Source organism: Mastigoproctus giganteus, chromosome 11 (assembly GCF_048544385.1).
Source record: "Mastigoproctus giganteus isolate SK-2022 chromosome 11, ASM4854438v1, whole genome shotgun sequence".
In the NCBI taxonomy this organism is placed as follows: domain Eukaryota; kingdom Metazoa; phylum Arthropoda; class Arachnida; order Uropygi; family Thelyphonidae; genus Mastigoproctus; species Mastigoproctus giganteus.
This window is the reverse complement of record NC_143585.1, coordinates 3,823,362-3,843,809: the sequence shown is the minus strand read 5'-3', so window position 1 is coordinate 3,843,809 and position 20,448 is coordinate 3,823,362. Positions and strand designations below refer to the sequence as shown.

At 37.6% G+C, this 20,448-nt stretch overlaps 1 protein-coding gene across 1 annotated transcript in view; it reads right to left on the bottom strand.

Annotated features, from left to right (window-relative positions):
• LOC150077654 (signal transducing adapter molecule 2-like) overlaps positions 1-20,448 on the bottom strand; it is a 149,173-nt gene that overhangs the window by 106,610 nt on the left and 22,115 nt on the right. Inside the window, exons 2-3 of the mRNA XM_090385190.1 lie at positions 5,991-6,151; positions 1,176-1,271 (exon numbers count right to left, since the gene is read on the bottom strand). Of these exons, the coding sequence (XP_090241316.1) occupies positions 1,176-1,271; positions 5,991-6,151 (257 nt within the window). The remainder of the gene's footprint in view (positions 1-1,175; positions 1,272-5,990; positions 6,152-20,448) is intronic.

Below are 20,448 nucleotides of genomic sequence, written 5' to 3'. Positions count from 1 at the left end.
AAAGAATTGTTCATTATGAATTTATCCTGCATGGTCAAACAGTGAACCAGGAATACTATCAACCAGTTCTAGGAAATTGTGTAATGCTGTTCTGAGAAAAACAGCTAGTAAAGTGAGCTTCAGGGAATCAGTGCTTACATTAGATCATAGGTTCATAAACTTTTTTTTTATCCACCACTCCTTTTCATAAGACGAAATTAACAACCCCAGAATCTTTGTGACTCCTGGAGGGGTCACAACCACAGTTTAAGAACCACAGGCATATAATAATTTCAATAGTTCTATAATAAATATTTAACTTACTGAAGTTTTTAATGTTTGCTGCGACCCCCAAAATATTTTTTGCAGCCCCCGTAGGGGTTGAGACCCACATTTTAAGAACCCCTGCATTAGATATAGCCACTTCACATTTGGCACTTTCCATTCAAGAATTTCTTTTGAAGCACTCCAGGATTGTGGTCTACAATCTGGCATACCCAATAATTTAGCTCCCTTTGATTTCTTTTTTGTTTCCCAAGCTTCGAGCCCCTTTGAAGGTCTAAAGATTTGCAACAATTCACTAAATTATTCAGAAAATAATACAGGAACTATTAGCAATATCAGCAAGAAGCCTATTAAAACTGATTCAGAAAATGCAGATGTGTTGAAATCAGAATATGCAGTGTCAAGGAGATCATTTCAAAAGAGATCTATCCAAATAGATGGTAAGACTCATCATTCCCAACATATTAGTTCAGTGCCCCAAAATTTTTGTTCATACCTCATACATTTTAAAACTCTTATTTTAATGGGTTTTTTTGTTTTTTTTTGTTCTGATGATTTTGTTATTAAAAAAATATTTGCACATTTATCTGTTTTACATATGTAGCAGAAATCTATAAAGGTTTACTGTATAAAGTGGAATTATAATCAGACACCATGATGTAATCATATGAAATGTCCCCAGGAATTTTTTAGAAGGGGGAAAGACTAGGTTTACCAACCTGCTAAAAAGGCTTCCCACATTTATAATAATAAATGTGAGAAGGCAAGAACACACCTGGTACTATTCACATTGGTGAATAGATATTCGTGCAAAAAATACTAATTTGATATAGACGATTAAAGACTTGTGCACTATAACTGGAGGTTGGACTCCATGGATATCTAGCGACAACAATAATTATTAATCTTACCTTCCCCAACAGTTTTCTTATTTCAGCAACAAAGTCTCGAGAAGACAGTTCAAGATGAAAAGTCTTTCCACAGTTATTAACACAAGCATCAAGAATCTGCAGGAAGAAAGAGCACTTAGCAACAACCTAAGGTTTATTATATTTTTCAAAATAAATTTCTTTTTCAGTTAAACATATTCTTCAAAAACTGAGGAAAATCCATGTAAAACTCTCTGATCAACGTGAATGTTCAAATAGATTATTTTGTACTGCAACAGCAAAATGTAGCCAGAACAAACTGTGTAACTTTCTGGATAAAGGATACTGATGTTTATCCTTTCTCTTCATTATATTATATTAAGTATAATATAATGAAGTAGAGTACTACTCAATTTTTGCCACTACATATGGAACTAAAAGAATAAGAATATAAAGTCATTTTATGATCTGAAATTAGAAAGGTACTCTGATTAACAAACTCTTCAAATATCCAAACTACTTACTTCAAAGCTATAGAATTGCAGGAGTATTTCAATGCAGTATTTCCACTATGAGAAGTAAAATGTCTGGGATGTATATAAAGTACCAGGTGACACAGAAGCTTATGGCAGATATAAACTATTCTGTAACCAAGTCACAAAGGAGATTAGGCAGGCAAAGGCAGATTATGAGAAATCTTTGGCAAAGGATGCAAAGAAAAACAGCAAAGAGTTCTTTACCTAAGTAAACACTAGAAGGAAGGGGATGAATCAGATTGGTCCACTGGATATTGATGGTTCAACTGTTGATGATACTGCTCAGGTGGCTAACAAACTAAATGAGTATTCTGCATCTACATTCACACATGAGGAGTTATTCAGGGAGTGGAATGCCAGAGTTGAATTAAACTCTGGCAGTGAGCTAGATGATTTTGTAATAACAGAATCTGAGAGTAAAGTGGAAGAGAAAAAGTAGAAGATAAACATAAAAAAGGCACCCGGGTGGATGTGATCTATCCAGTTATATTAAAGGAGGCAGCAAAGGAAGTAAGTAAGTAAGCAAACTCTTAGCCATAATTATGAGAGCTTCTTTGCACTCAGGGGAGGTACCCATGGACTGGAGATGTGCAAATGTAAACCCAATTCACAAAGGAGGATCAAAGGGCAACACAAGTAATTATAGACCTGTTAGTTTAACTTCTATTCTGGAAAATTAATGGAGGCACTGGTTAAAGAAGCACTGCAGGATCATTTAGACAAGACTTCAGTTATAGCTCGGACACAGCATAGTTTTGTTAGGGGAAAGTCTTGCCTGACCAATTTGATTGGATACTATGATGTGGTCACAAAGGAACTGGATGCAGGGAATAATTTTGATATCATATATTTGGATCTTACAAAAGCTTTTGATACTGTTGCACATGGAAGACTGCTGAACAAATTGGAGCAGTGTGGCATTGGAGGCAAATTGCTGCTATGGATAAAGGGATGGTTGAGTAGGAGAAGACAGAGAGTGGTAATCAATGAACACTGCTCATCGTAGACTAATGTTATTAGTGGAGTCCCTCAGGGTTCAGTGTTGGGTCCATTGTTGTTTTCTGTATTTATAAATGATATTGATGATGGTATATCAAGCTTAATGTCCAAGTTTGTAGACGATACGAAGGTTGTCAGGGTTGTTAATGACACTAATAACAGTATGCTGCTGGAACAGGATCTATTGAGCAGATGGGCTAGAGAGGTGGCAACTGAAGTTTAACATTGACAAATGTGACGTACTGCATATGGGAAGCAATAACCCCATAGTAACATCTCAACTGTGTGGTACTACACTGACAGTGGTAGAGAATGAAAAGGACCTGGGGGTAATTGTGCAGGCAGATATGAAATTTTCTGAGCAGTGCAGACAGTCTGCAAGAGTAGCTCATGGTGTCTTGTCAATGATATACAGGAATTTTTCTAGCAGGGAAAAGGAGGTGATTATCCCCTTGTATAAGGCAATGGTCAGGCCACACCTTGAGTACTGTATATAGGTCTGGAGGCCTCATTTTAGGAAGGATGTAGAACTGCTAAAGCGAGTGCAGAGAAGGGCAACAAGATTAGTGAATGGAACAAATGTTTGCTCTTACGAAGAAAGGCTTAAATTTTGCAAATTACAGTGTCTGGAGACTAAGCACCTGGGAGGTGATCTGATTGAGGTGTATAAAGTCTTGAATGGTTTGAGCATGCTCAATGCTGATGGGATTCTTCCTCTTGCTCAGAATAATAACCTGAGAGGGCATAAATTCAAATTGAGGAAAGACAGATGTAGGATAGATGTGCAGAAGTTTGCCTTTAGCCAGCAGGTAGTTGATTGGTGGAACAGATTTCCATCCTTTGTTGTGGAAGTTTATAGCCTAAATAAATTTAAGGCTGAGCTGGACAGGTATTTGGAACGAACAGAGGGGTGAAATGGAGTGGGTTTTTTTTTTTTTTTTTTGACTGATGCTGCATAAGCTTGCTTTCTTGCATCCTATGCCTCTACTAATGATAATGAAGTCACAAAGGCAGTTAGGCAGGTGAGGGCAGATTATGAGAAATCTTTGGCAAAGGATGCAAAGAAAAACAACAAAGAGTTCTTTACTTATGTAAACTCTAGAAAGAAAGGGATGAATCAGATTGGACCACTTAACATAGATGGGTTATCTATTGATGATCATGCTCAGGTAGCTGATAAACTGAATGAGTATTTTGCATCTACATATGAAGAGTTATTCAATGAGGGGAGTGCCACAAGTTTATCAAACTCTAACAAGGATCTAAGGGATTTTGCAATAACTGAGAGCAAAGTGGAGGAGAAATTGTTGAAGTTAAACATAAAAAAGGCACCTGGGGTGGACGAGATCTATCCAGTTGTATTAAAGGAGGTAACAAAGGAAGGAAGCAAACCCTTAGCCATAATTATGAGAACTTCCTTGACTCAGGGGGAGTCCCCATGAACTGGTGGTATGCAAATATATCACCAATTCACAAAGGGGTTTCAAAAGGTGGCATAAGTAACTATAGACCTATTAGTTTAACTTGTGTTCCAGGGAAGATAATGGAATGACTGGTTAAAGAAGCATTGCAGGATCATCTAGACAAGACTGCAGTAATAGTTAAGACACAGCATGGGTTTGTTAAAGAGAGGTCTTGTCTGACCACTCTGAGAGATACTATGATGTGATCACAAAGGAACTGAATGCCAAAATTAATTTTGATATCATATACTATGCCAAAATTAATTTTGTTGTCGTATACTTGGATTTCAGGAAAGCTTTTGATACTGTTGCACATGGAAGACTGCTGTACAAATTGTAGAGCTATGGCATTAAGGGTAAGTTGATACAATGGATAAAGGGATGGTTGAGTGGGAGACGACAGAGAGTGGTAATCAATAGACACTGCTCTTTGTGGACAAATGTTACTAGTGCAGTTCATCAGGGTTCGGTGTTGGGCCCATTGTTGTTATGTATATTTATCAATGATATTGATAAGGTATATCAGGTTGTATCACCTGCAAACTTGGACATTAAACCTGATATACCTTCATCAATATCATTGATAGATGGATTAAAAACAACAGGAAAGACAGTATGCTACTCCAACTAGATCTAGATAAGTTGGGCAAATGGGCTGAGAAATGGCAATTGATATTTAACATTGACAAATGCGAATTACTGCATATGGGTAGTAATAACCCAAGAGAAGTGTATCAACTGTGTGGTACTACACTCAGGGAAGTGGAAAGTGAAAAAGACCTGGGGGTAATTGTGCAGTCAAATATGAAGTTCACTAAGTAGACTGGCTGCCAGGGCAGGTCATGCAGCCTTGTCAATGATATATAGGAATTTTGCTAGCAGGGACAGGGAGGTGATTATCCCGTTATACAAGGCAATGGTCAGGCCACACCAAGAGTACTGCATACAGGTCTGGAGGCCTCATTTTAGGAAGGATTGCTAGAGTTTTTAGAGTTGCTAGAATGAGTACAAAGAAGGGCAACAAAATTGGTGAGGGGAACAAAGGGGTGCTCTTACCAAGAAAGGCTTAAGTTCTGCAAACTGCAGTGCCTGGAGAGTGGGCACCTGCGAGGTGATCTGACTGAGGTGTATAAGGCCTTGAATGGGTTGAGCAAGCTGAATGCTGATGGGATTCTTATGACGTAACACTTGTTTAAAAATTGCATATTAAATTACTAAAAATTAAAAATAAAAAAAAAATCCACAATTTTTCAGTAAAAAAAAACCATATAGAATAATGTAATGTAGATGGCAATGCCTGCAAATCAATCATACTAAATTAATTTTCTATCTGGTTTTTTAAAACAATGGACAAGTCAGTCCTTTCAGAACTAGTTAAACTAAACATATACATACAAACAAAATAAATAGAATCAAAATAGTAGTCAGACCATTCAAGCTGTTTGAATAGTTTTCTGTAATTAATTATGCTTTCTCAACTGCCACTGAACTTCACATTCATAAAAATTCAACATTAAGGGTTTTGAAACATTCATTAGCACCTAATATTTTCATACTGCTATGAAAATAAATGTTTATAATTTTTTTATACAAGAGATTTATGATTAATTATATCTAATCCACTCAAATCAATTAAACTATAAACATTTTAACCACTACAAACAAAATTCCATAATTGATTAAAGCACCCAATTTCAGATTTTTAAACACAAATTAATTTAAAAAGAAATAAAAATAATACTAAAATCCAATTAATACAGAATGTACATAAATGTATATACATTTTAAAGAACCTTGATAAGATATGGATCATTTTTTCTTTACAATTTTGACAGTGCAGAAAAAAATCCAATACTCACAGTTAATGCTTGCATGCCAACATGGGGAATTGGATTAGACAGCCTTTTGATAATGGCTCGCAAAACAAACTTCGGTCCTTCAACATAATTGACTGCCTTATCACATATGTCTAGTATCACAGTCCAGTCCTCAGATGTATTATTTTCACTTGTAGCCAACTCTTAAAAAAAAAAAAAAAAAAACAGGAACCTAAGTTAGCTAAACATTTCAAAACATTTCTGGAAATGCATATTCTTAAGAAACAAAAATGAATGGGGAGAAGTGAACAAGGATTTTGTAACAGAAATTATGATCCATTACTTGAAAGGAATAATCTGGACTTCACTGATAGATATATGCTTAACTAAAAACATATCTGCGTCACTGGCAGATATGTTTTTAGTTAAACATATATCTACCCACGCACATAGCAATTAACCTTTGCCTTGCAAATAGCTGGAGATTAGCCAATTGTAAGCATAAAGAAAACACATTTTAGCCAAAACAGAAAAAAGATGTTTGGAAAAAAGCAGAATTCATTGCAAGAAACAGGTTGAAAACATTTTGTGAAATAGGCAGATTTTTATAAAGTCCACAATGCACTAGAAATTAAAACTTTACTGGTAAAATACACAGTATATTAAAATATAGCCATAGGACTATTTACCAGTATGACATGCTTTTAAACATTGGCTTACTTAACATTTTTTTGTTTATGGATTTCTGTTTGGATATTCTATTAAACATCAACTGATTTTTATTGCTTCAATAAAGATACTGTTGCAGACTTTGCCCTTTAATTTGATGATTTTTTAAAAAATTATTATGAAAGGAGTCACCACACTGGGATATAGATTGAATCCCACAGATTACTAGTATCTGTTGCAATAAAAAAAAAGACCCATTTTTCAGAGAGATAACTTCCTCTTCTTTCCCTCATCATCATCAGTATATGGATGGCAATGGCCATCCATTTACTACCCACTCACTCATGAATTTCATCTATCCATCTCCACCATTGTCTTCCAGGTTTTCTTCTAGCTCCTCTTGGGTACCATTCTGTTTTTCTTAGTCCATCTGTCATCATGTCTTTGAGCTATGTGTCCTGCCAAACACCATTTTAGTTCTTTAGTTTTGATAAGAATGTCCTTTACTTGAGTTTGTTGCCTAATCCACGTGTTTCTCTTCTTATCTAACAGTCTGATTCCCAATATAATTCATTCCATTCTTCGCTGTGTAAGTTCTCAGCTTCTCTTCAATTCTTTTGGTGAGTGCCCAAGTTTCACTTCCATAAGTCATGGTAGGTAGTATACGTTGGTTCATTATTTTACGTTTTAGACAAATTGGGATATTACTCCTCAGTATGTGACAATATTTCCTGAATGCTATCCATCCAAAATTTATTCTTCTCTTGATTTCCAGCCATTTATCATTATTACAGCTAATAACTTGTCACAGATAAGTATATGACTCCACCTTTTCAATTACTGCTCCTTCAATCATTATTTCCCTTTCTGTGGCATACTTGTTCATCATTACTTTTGTTTTAGCCATATTCATCTTTAGTCCAAAATCCTTACTACTGTGCATAACTGATTAAGATTTTCCTCTAATTCTTTGGGATCATGGCTTATGACCACAATGTCATCTGCAAATGGTTCAGGTACTCTCCATTCACATTGACTGCTCCTTTCTGTGACCAGTCTAATCTTCTGAAAGCTTCCTCAAGCAGTAAACAGCTTCGGAGATATCGTCTCCTTGTCGAACTCCTTTCTCGATTTTAAATTTCCTACTGTCTTTGTCTAGTCTAATAAAGGAGGTAGCATTCTCATATATTTTCTTCAAAGTCATAAAATATGGGTAATCTATGCCTTGTCTTTCTAGCTGAAACATTGCCTTATGCTGTATGGAGTCAAATGCCTTTTCATAATCCACAAATGCCAGGCATAATGGTGTTTTATATTCATTTGCTTTCTCCATTAGCTGTGATATTACGTGAAGGTGATCCATAGTGGAGAATCCTGTCCTAAAGCCAGCTTGATCTTTTGGTTGATTCTCATCAAGTATTCTTTCTAATCTGTTAGTAATGACCCTTGTGAACAACTTGTAGATGTGGGATAACAAGCTAATTGGTCTATAATTTCCAATTTCTGATTTATCTCCTTTCTTATACAGCAAAACTATGATTGCATTACTCCACTGCTTAGGCATCACACCTTTTCTAATGCATTTTGTGAAGAGCCTTGCCAGTTTTTGTGTTTTGTGCCTTCAATTTTAACAACTTTTAACAATTTTAACAACTCTACAGTAACTTATTTACAACAGTATTTTAACAACTCTACACTGTCTGTGGTACTACGCTGACAGTGGTAGAGAATGAAAAGGACCTGGGGGTAATTGTGCAGGCAGATATGAAGTTCTCTGAGCAGTGCAGACGAGCTGCAAGAGTAGCTCATGGTGTCTTGTCAATGATATACAGGAATTTTTCTAGCAGGGACAGGGATGTGATTATTCCCTTGTATAAGGCATTGGTCAGGCCACACCTTGAGTACTGTATACAGGTCTGGAGGCCTCATTTCAAGAAGGATGTAGAGCTGCTGGAACGAGTACAGAGAAGGGCAACAAGATTAGTGAATGGAACAAAGGGTTGCTCTTACGAAGAAAGGCTTAAGTTTTGCAAATTACAGAGCCTGGAGACTAGGCATCGCCGAGGTGATCTGATAGAGGTATACAAGGCTTTGAATGGCTTGAGCATGCTCAATGCCGATGGGATTCTTCCTCTTGCTCAGAATAATCACCTGAGAGGGCATAAATTCAAATTGAGGAAGGACGGATGTCGGATAGATGTGCGGAAATTCGCCTTTAGCCAGCGGGCAGTTGGTTTGTGGAATAGACTTCCATCGCTTGTTGTTGAAGTTGATAGCCTAAACAAATTTAAGGCTCAGCTGGACAGGTATTTCGAACGAATTGAGGGGTGAAATGGGAGTAGTGGTTTTTTTTTTTTTTTTTTGGCTGATGCTGAATAAGCTTGCTTTCTTGCATCATATGCCTCTACTAATGCTAATGCAACTTCATCTTCCCCGGGGCTTTCTGATTCTTCATTTTCTTCAACGCATGTTCTGCCTCATCAGGAAGAATATTGGGTATGTCGTATGTGTTGCTAACTTGCATTCCATCTTCCCCACTGCTGGTATCATTCCCTCGCTCCTTGTATAATTCTCTATAGTAGGCTTCTGCTATTTGAATTATGCCTTCTCTGCTATTTATAAGTACACCATCACTATTCTTCAGTTTCATTTGTCTTTCTGTATTACTGCTCATGGCTGCTGATTTAAGCCCTTTGTTTTCCCTTAATGCTTGTTCTACTTTGTGTTAAATCTTCTTATGTCCTCTCTGAGTCTCTTTCTAATGGCTTTGCATAACTCAGTATACTCAATTTTCTCCTTGTCAGTGTTTATCTTGCTCTTCATTTGTCGTCTTCTGTTCATCATGAGAAGTGTTTCTTGACCAATTTTTTCTTCTTTGGATTTCTTTTTACCTATAGGTTTCTTGGGCTTATCACTTTCAGAAAGTTGTAATATTCCTCGTCAATATCTTGGTCCTGAGCAGTCTGCAGAAGCTCAAACTTGTTCTTAAGTTCCAGTAGATACTACTTTTTCTCCTCTTCTGTTATCTCAAAGACCCTCATATTATTTACTCGAGTCAGTTTTTTCCTTTCTTTTCTTACATCTATATGAAGTGTGCATCTTACCATTCTGTGATCATTCAAACATTTACCTTGTTCAGGATGGTAACATCATTCACAATATATCTTCTGTTAGTGAGGATGAAGTCGATTTCATTGGTTGTTAATCCATTTAGACTCTTCCATGTCCACTTCCTGTTCACCCTTTTCTTGAAAAAAGTGTTCATTACTGACAATCCTCTTTCCCTAGACATCCAATTTTACTAACAAATAGGTACAACAATTTTGCTCTTTTACAACTATTTTTTTGCTGTTTCACTATTAGTGAAGTATTTCTGAACAATGCACCTACACAATTAGTACAAACGGGAGGAAAATCAAGTTCTAAGATAAAAGTTGCAAATAAACATTCAGCACATAATCATTATGTTGAATTTTTAATTTCTTTCTCCGATTTCACACTGTCCTTGTGCGTATTTGTTTTTGCAAGTGTCAAAGTACAACATTGCCTTTCCTGCTAACTGAAACACAAATGGAAAATTTGTGTTTCAAACCTTTTTTAAGATTTCATGGAAAATCTGAAAAAAAAAAAACAAAAAAAATACCAGCATGGAAAATTTTGCACACGTCTTTTAAATTATTACACCATATTTCATCTTACTAAAAAACATTAATTAGCTTCACAACACACAAGAATAATGAAAGGAGCACACGTTACAAACAACTTTATTATTCTGTTTCTATTTCGAAATGCAGATTATCACACCCAATTTATTAATGAAAATAAGCAGATATTTGCAATATTTTTTTTAAAAATTCTAATTTTAACTTATTGCTACTGTTAAAAGATGGAGAAAAACTCAGATGTTTTTAAAAAAGACAGAGAAACCTTTTTTATTACCAGCAATATTACAATGTTGAGACAGAAGACGAGGAGTCAAATTGAGTAAAAAGATAGATTCTCTGTTGTTAATTCAGAGTTGGCAGAACCAACTTTAAAATTTACTTAGCATTAGCATTAGTAGAGGCATTTGATGCAAGAAAGCAAGCTTATGCAGCATCAGCCAAAAAAAAAAAAAAAAAAAAAAAAACCACTTCCACTTCACCCCTCTGTTCGTTCAAAATACCTGTCCAGCTGAGCCTTAAACTTATTTAGGCTATCAACCTCCACCACAAGGGATGGAAGTCTGTTCCACCAACCAACCACCCGCTGGCTAAAGGCAAATTTCCGCACGTCTATCCTACATCTGTCTTTCCTCAATTTGAATTTATGCCCTCTCAGGTGATTATTCTGAGCTAGAGGAAGAATCCCATCAGCATTGAGCATGCTTAAACCATTCAAGGCTTTATACACCTCTATCAGATCACCTCGCTGGTGCCTAGTCTCCAGACACTGTAATTTGCAAAACTTAAGCCTTTCTTCGTAAGAGCACCCCTTTGTTCCATTCACTAATCTTGTTGCCCTTCTCTGTACTCGTTCCAGCAGCTCTACATCCTTCTTGAAATGAGGCCTCCAGACCTGTATACAGTACTCTAGGTGTGGCCTGACCATCGCCTTATACAATGGAATAATCACCTCCTTATCCCTGCTGGAAAAATTCCTGTATATCATTGACAATACTCCATGAGCTACTCTTGCAGCCCGTCTGCACTGCTCAGAGAACTTCATATCTGCCTGCACAACCACCCCCAAGTCCCTTTCATTCTCTACCACTGTCAGTGTTGTACCATAGAGTTGATACGTTGCTCTGGGGTTGCTGTTTCCCATGTGTAGTACTTTACATTTGTCAATGTTAAACTTCATTTGCCACCTCTCAGCCCATCTGCTCAAATTTTCCAGATCCTGTTGCAGAAGCATAGTGTCAGTAGTGTCCTTGACAACCCTGCCAACCTTTGTATCGTCTGCAAACTTGGACATTAATCCCGATATACCATCATCAATATCATTTATAAATACAGAAAACAATAATGGACCCAACACTGAGCCCTGAGGGACTCCACTAATAACATCAGTCCACGATGAGCAGTGTCCATTGATTACCACTCTCTGTCTTCTCCCCCTCAACCACCCCTTTATCCATAGCAGCAATTTGCCTCCAATGTCACACTGCTCCAATTTGTGTAGCAGTCTTGCATGTGCAACAGTATCAAAAGCCTTTCTAAGATCCAAGTATATAATATCAAAGTTATTCCCTGAATCCAGTTCTTTTGTGACTGCATCATAGTATCCAATCAAGTTGGTCAGGCAAGACTTCCCCTTAACAAAACCATGCTGTGTCTGAGCTATAACTGAAGTCTTGTCTAAATGATCCTGCAGTGCGTCTTTAACCAGTGCCTCCATTAATTTTCCTGGAACAGAAGTCAAGCTCACAGGTCTATAATTACTTGTGTCAGCCTTTGATCCTCCTTTGTGAATTGGGGTCACATTTGCACATTTCCAGTCTATGGGTACCTCCCCTGAGTCGAAGGAAGCTCTCATAATTATGGCTAAGGGTTTGCTTACTTCCTTTGCTGCCTCCTTTAATATAACTGGGTAGATCCCATCCACCCCGGGTGCCTTTCTTGTGTTTATCTTCAACAGTTTCTCCACCACCTTACTCTCAGTTATTTCAAGATTCTGTAGCTTACTGCTAGAGTTGAATACACCTCTGGCATTCCCCTTGCTGAATAACTCCTCATGTGTGAATGTCGATGCAAAATATTCATTTAGTTTGTTAGCCACCTGAGCAGGATCATCAACACTTGACCCATCAATATCAAGTGGACCAATCTGATTCATCCCTTTCCTTCTAGAGTTTACATAAGTAAAGAACTCTTTGCTGTTTTTCTTTGCATCCCTTGCCAAGGATTTCTTGTAATCTGCCTTTGCCTGCCTAACCTCCTTTGTAACTTGGTTGCATATCAACTTGTATCTATCATAGGCTTCTGTGTCATGTGTTAATTTGTAAGTATCACATGCATTTTTCTTCTCTGCCATATGCCTCATTAGTTCATCTGACATCAATTTTGGCCTAAACCTTGAACAATATTTCTTAGTTGGTATGTAAAGCCTAGTAGCTTCCAAGATAAGTTCTTTGAATGCTTCCCATTTTGAATTTGCTGTTGGTAACATCATCAGTTGGTCCCACTGTATAGAATTTAAATACTGTCTCAGTCCATCGTAGTCGCCTTTACGGAAGCAATAACCCTTCCCTTTACCCCTAATGGTAGTTACCTCTTTGAGTAAATCCCACTTCAGCACACTGTGATCACTGCCACCTAGTGGTTCATTTATCTGCAGATTCTTAATGCATGAAGAATCACTGCTGATAATCAAATCAAGAGTATTACTCCCTCTAGTTGCCTCCCGAACATGCTGATGTAGAAAACAATCATCCAATAAATCAACAAAAGCCCTGCTAGTGTGTGAGTATCCAGCCCCCAAATTCCAGTCAATATCTGGGAAATTAAAATCTCCCATTATAAGACACTCTGATTTACTGGCCCGCTCTATTTCCCTGTACAGTTCCTTATTATACTCATCAGAGTCATTAGGCCTATAGCACACTCCTACTCTCAATTTTGATCTCCCAATGTTTATGTCACACCAAACTGACTCCACACTGCACTGTCCAGCGATGTCGACTGGCTTCACTTCCTTGGTTTTTATGTGTTTCTTAACTAATAGCATAACACCTCCCCCCTTCCTATCCTGTCTATCCTTTCTGTAGACGTTGTACTCCCCAAATTGCAGTTCCGCATCCCTTATATCTGTGTGACACCACGTCTCTGATATCCCAACAATATCTGCCTTCGATGTTTTGAGCAATACCTCAAATTCATCAAATTTATTTACTAAACTCCTAGCATTGGTGTACACGCAAGTATACCAGCACCTGTTTCTATTCTTAGCTACCCTAACACAACCCATGTGTTTACTTGTACCACAATGGTTCCCAGCAGTCTCTGAAATACCATGCATCTTGTTTTTCAGGCTTCTGCTCATTCTAATAGAAGCAGTGCAAGAATCTCTTTCACCTCTGCCAGTGGCTACTGTCAATCTATTGGTCTTTGTCTCCCCCCAAGCTAGCAGTTTTCCGACCCACCTAACACTGCCTCGATAGCATCAGCAAATATTCTTGCACCCTTTCTATTTAAGTGTATCCCATCCCTGTAGAAGCAATCTCTCCTGTTAACAAGTACAGTCCAGGCTGAAAAAAATTCTACCCCTTGAGCCTTGCACAATCTTTCCAGGGCCGAATTGATCGACAAGGCTCTCATCATATACTCCCTCCTATCGTGTCTGGGCAGAATTGCAGACACTTTCAAATTCAACCCTAATTCTCGGCTTTTGTTCAACAGTAACCTGTACTTGTTAAGTAATTCTGCCGGTCTCCTACTCTTAATATTATTAGTGCCAACGTATACAACTATATCACCTTTTGTGCCCTTAAAAGATGATATTCGCTCTACAACGTCATCAACCTTTGCCCCTGGCAGACATACCCTGGTCCTGTTCCACCTATCTTTTTTACAAAGCATGTTCCCCGTTTCCCTGACAGTAGAGTCACCAACAACTACTAGTTCCTTCGGGACCAGCGCATTCTGCCTTGGGGGTTGTCTCTGTGTCACGCGATGCCCAAGTGCAAGCTCTGGCGTTGATGTGGGCAGCTGAGAGCTTGATGGGCCCCTCAATTTAGTTTCTTCGAGGGCATCCACCCTGTCCTTCAAGCTCTCATATAGGCCCAAAAGAACACCGAGTTGTTGCCTGATATCGATACACTCCTTGCATCGCGCACACACAAAGACATCCCCCTTGCCAGTATCATGTCCCGTATCCGATTGCTCTGCAAACATCAAGCAAACAGTGCATTTTATAAGGCTGTGAGTCAGAGGACAACTGCCCCCCTCAGTTCTGCTCTGAGCCACAGCACTTCCATTAGCTTGAGCCTTTTGCTTTGCTGCTCTGGTCTGAGTCATGATTCTATTAATTAATTATGTTATGTTATTAATTATATTACGTTTGTAATCTAAGTCGTTATATGTATTTATTTAAACGTACAATTTAACTGCTAACGAAGTTCAACTAACGCTATCTAGTACGGTATATAACCTACGGTATATCTAGTACGGTATCACAATGGTGGGAAAGTTAATAACGGTAGTGGTAGTTACGAACACGTGGAAACCCTTACCGATACTTTTACAAGGCCGAGTAAAGAATAAATACACCAAATTAATCAAAAAATCACAAAATAATGTTATACTACTAAATTTAAATCAAAAGTTTTAGAAAAACAATAATTTCAAATCAATAAATAAGAAAAATCCACTTAGCGGCTTGGAACACGACCGTCACTAGTAGCCTCGTCAGCAGACACTTACATTTGATATCATAAAATATTCAGGTAAAAAGAGAAAATACATTGCAAATCAATTAGAAAACAAAATACAGACAAAATGTCTAAGAGCAAACAAAGGAACAGTGTCCAGTTTTATCTTTCAACTGGTATTTATTTGGTGCATGACTAATTGCAATGATCTTCAGTACACTGTTATTAAGTACAATACACAATTACATTTACTGAACAAAACATTTAATGAGAAAATTTTTTTGATAATTAACAAAATTTAAAATGCTGTTTTAGTTCACTTTCCTCACCAGCCGTAGGTTGGAAACCTACGTGAATCAATTGTAAGCACCCTGTTCGAGAATTAGAAAAGTGATTTTCTTTTACTCTGACAAATAATTATCTGTTGTTTCGCAAAAGTGCGTTATCCACATTTTTACTTATCTCTGTTTACATGGTCACAGTACCTGAATATCTGAATGACACTGACATTTTGGACATTTTCAAAAAAAAAAAAGAAAAGAAAAAATTCAAATTTAAGAACTAGTGACAATACCGACGACGAGAGAAGGAAAACGAGGACAATGAAGGTATTAACCCTTCTAAACATGAATTGTTAGCATTTGGTGAAAATGAAGTTAGAAAATTGTCAATTAGGTTACAGTTAAATGAAAGAGATGCAATTCGTGGATACCCAATTGATAAGGTTTCAGAAGAATTGAAGCATTTGATGAACGCTCTGAGTATGATACCAATTGAGTGAATGTGAACGAGGATTTTCACAAATGAATCTGATCGCCAACCCAACCCAACCAGCGCTTCGTCGATGACAAAAACAGTTTCTTCACTACTCTTTCTTAAAATTGTAGACCCACCGCTGACCCACTTAGATCCAGAAAAATATGTCAATTCACGACTGCTTCGGAAACGTCATTCAGCAACGGAACAAAAAGAGGAAGAAAAGAAGTCGCCATAGGATAGGGGTCGGCAACCTGCAGCTCTAACTTTACAGCTCACATGAAGCACAATTTGAAATGGAGTTAGAGGACTTAATATCAAGGACATGTGGAGTACAAGACTAAAATGCCTTAAAACTGAAATTGAGGATTTGGAGTGGCAAAAGGCTGCCCTAGCAATTCTACACAAATGGACGGCGATAGATGACTTTAAAATGCAGACCAAATTGTGGTCGATGTGTGGAGTAGCTTACCGGACCCATATATAAATTTGAAAATATTTGCATTTGGACTTCACTCAGTTTTTGGTTCGATGTATTTCTGGGATAAAATATTTTTAAACATTAACTATATTAAAAATAAATCAAGAAACCGTCATCTGAACAATGCGAGCATGATGCTGAGAGACACTTGCTCAAGAAGTTCATCAGCAAAAGTCACATTAATTTGCACCTAATTGGACATTTGGTAAGTTTTTTCAGTATTAATAAATAATATTTCAAAAAATATATATTTTTTAATAAACACCTTCCCACTCTATTCCACTTCTTAAAAAGCTCTTGCCCCACCCTTTCCAATTCCTTTGTGACCACATCATAGTATCCAATCAAATTGGTCAGACAAGCCTTCTTAACAAACCATTGCTGTGTTTGAACTATTACTGCAGTCTTGTCTAGGTGATCTGCATCACTTCTTTAACCAGTGACTTCATTATTTTCTCCGGAAAAAAGGTTAAACTAACAGGTCTATAATTATTCGGGTCATCCTTTGAACCCCCTTTATGAATTAGCATTAGCAGAGGCATTTGATGCAAGAAAGCAAGCTTATGCAGCATCAGCCAAAAAAAAAAATAATAATAATAAATAAATAAATAAAAAATAACCACTTCCACTTCACCCCTCTGTTCGTTTGAAATACCTGTCCAGCTGAGCCTTAAATTTATTTAGGCTATCAACTTCCACGACAAGGGATGGAAGTCTATTCCACCAACCAACCACCCACCCGCTGGCTAAAGGCAAATTTCAAAAATAAAATGCCAGGGAATGAAACCGAGGGATTTGAACCGCGGAAAGAGAAATCTGCCACCCTTTAAGTTACCACGCGGCTATTATAACTTCTTGTTGGAGAGACATTAAATATCTCCAGTCCATGGGGAACTCCCCTGAATCTAAGGATGCTCTCATAATTATGGCTAAGTGTTTGCTTACTTCCTCGCTGCCTCCTTCAATATAACTGGATAGATTCCATCTGGCCCAGGTGCCTTTTTTATGTTTAGGTTCAACAATTTCTCCTCCACTTTCCTCTCCGTTACTACAAATTCATTTAGCTCCCTGTTAGAGTTTAGTAAACTTCTGTCCTCCCCTTCCTTACAGAATTCCTCATGTGTGAATGTAGATGCAAAATACTCATTCAGTTTTTCAGCTATCTGAGCAGGATCATCAACAGTCGAACCACCAACATCAAGTGGACCAATCTGATTCATCCCTTTCCTTCTACAGTTTACACAAGTAAAGAAAAAAGATGTTTTTCTTTGCATCCTTTGCCAAGGATTTCTCATAATCAGCCTTTGCTTGCCTAACTTCCTTTGTGACTTGATTACAGACTAGCTTGTACTTACCACAGGCTTCTGTGTTGCCTGACAATTTATGAGCATCCCTTGCATTTTTCTTCTCTGCCACGAGTCTCATTAGATCATCTGATTATCTAGAACAGTATTTCTTAGTTGGAACCTAGAACAGTATTTCTTAGTTGAAATGAAAAGCCTAATAAGCTTTTCATTCCAAAATTACTTCCTTGAATGCTTCCCATTTAGAATATGGTGGTGGTATCATCATGAGTTGGTCCCACTGTATAGAACCTAAAAAAATCTGAGACCACTGTGGTCACCTTTACGAAAGCAAAATCCCTTCCCTTTACCCCTGATGGTAGTTACATCTATAAGTAAATCCCACGTCAGTACACTGATCACTACCACCCAGTGGTTCCTTTATCTGTAAATTCTTAATGCATGAATAATCACTGCTGATAATCAGATCAATTAATATGCTGCTGTAGAAAACAATCATCCAATAAATCCACAAAAGCCTTGCTAGTGTGTGAGTGACCAACCCACAAGTTCCAGTCTATACCTATGAAGTTAAATTCCCCCCCCCCCCATTATAAGACACACTGATTTATGGCCCACTATTTCTCTGTATTAATTGTTCATTGTCCTGAGAGTAATTATGCCTATAACACACTCCTACTCTAATTTGTGCTTTCTCAGTACTTATGTCACACCACACTGAATCAACATTACACTGTCCATCTATGTCAACTGGATGCACTTCCTTAAATTTGTGTTTCTTAACTAACAAGCATAACCCCTCCTCTCCTTCCTGTCCTGTCTATCCTTTCTGTATACATTGTACTCCCCAAATTGCAATTCTGCATCCCTTATATCTGAGTGGCACCAAGTCTCTGATATCCCAACATCAGCCTTTGATGTCTTAACCATGACTTCAAATTCATCAAATTTATTTACTATACTTCTAGCATTAGTGTACATGTACCTGTTCTTACTCTTAGTTACCCTAACACAACCCGTGTATTTATTTGTTCCATGATGACTCTCAGCAGCCCTTGAAGTCGCCAGAACTTGCTCTCTAGGCTGCTGCTTGTTACAATAGAAGCAATGCAAGAATCACTTTTGCCTCTGCCTGTGGCTACCATTAATCTATTAATCGGTGAATCCCCTTAAGCTAGCAATTTCCGACCCACATAACGCTGCTTCGATAGCATCAGCAAATATTCTTGCACCCATTCTATTTAAGTGTATCCCATCCTTATAGAAGCAGTCTCTCCTGTTAAGAAGCACAGACCACACTGAAAAAAAATTCTACCCCAATGAGCCTTGCACAATCTCTCCAGGGCCGAATTGACTGACAGGCACTCATCATATACTCCCTTCTCTCATTTCTGGGCAGAATCGCAGACACTTTCAAATTTAACCCTAGCTCATGACTTTTTTCCAACATTGACCTGTACTTGTTAAGCAAGTCTGCAGATCCCCTACTATAATGTCATTAGTGCCAACAGGTACAACAATATCACTCTTTGTGCCCTTAAAAGATGATATCTGCTCTACAACGTCATCAATTTTTGCCCCTGGCAGACATTAGTCCTATTCCACCTATCCTTTTTGCACAATACAGCAATACCCCACATAACACTGATAATTGGTACCGAAACTATTCTGTGTTATGTGAAACCATGCTAATTGAGGTATAATTATAATGGATTTTAGTTGAATGCATAGCAGAGAAACAGTCTATAAACAAATTATAATAAATCTATAAACAATTTGCTCTTGATAGCCAATTAAAAGGATTTGAAATAAAAAAATTTTGCAAAAATTTTTTAATGAAAAGGAAACATCATGAGAAATGAGAAAAAAAACTTAAAAAAAAAAAAAAGGCGGTTCTTTATTTAGGTATTTCAATACTGAAGTCTGGTGAAGTCATCTCTCCTTTTTTTCAGCATTCAAGTCTTTGTAGCATCAAATCCCATCTTGTAAAATTTGCTGTATCTTTATGCTAGGTTCAACGTTCGGATCTCCATTCATAATCACCTCGCAGACCATGTCAATTAGGGTACCATTTGTCCTCTTTTAACCGGATTTGTCTGGATTTTTTATCTAAAATTTTTGTCCAGGTGGATTTTTATAAATTTGTCTAAATGTCCGGATTTTTATATTATACGCCACTTTTTTATGCAAGCTGGATGAAAACTACCCAGTTACGTTATACAGAATCTTTTTCGGAATAAAAGACACTTCTTCAATTCGAATTTCCGTGTTGACAATTAGGCGGAAGATCCCGATGATGCTCAGTTTAGTGCATTGAGATTGTTACCAACCCACGATTGCTTCAGAATTTACGCACATATAAATTTTATATAGTCTAGCAAATACAATATTTTGGTTTAGAGAGTAGATAACATGTGAAAATCAGATGGTGTGCTAGAAAAAAAGAATATAAATTACAGGAATTCCAGCATGTCACAAAAGCCGAGAATTAGGGTTGAATTTGAAAGTGTCTGCAATTCTGCCCAGACACGATAGGAGGGAGTATATGGTGAGAGCCTTGTCAATCAATTCGGCCCTGGAAAGATTGTGCAAGGCTCAAGGGGTAGAATTTTTTTCAGCCTGGACTGTACTTGTTAACAGAAGAGATTGCATCTACAGGGATGGGATACACTTAAATAGAAAGGGTGCAAGAATATTTGCTGATGCTATCGAGGCAGTGTTAGGTGGGTCGGAAAACTGCTAGCTTGGGGGGAGACAAAGACCAATAGATTGACAGTAGCCACTGGCAGAGTTGAAAGAGATTCTTGCATTGCTTCTATTAGAATGAGCAGAAGCCTGAAAAACAAGATGCATGATATTTCAGAGACTGCTGGGAGCCATTGCGGTACAGGTAAACACATGGGTTGTGTTAGGGTAGCTAAGAATAGAAACAGGTGCAGG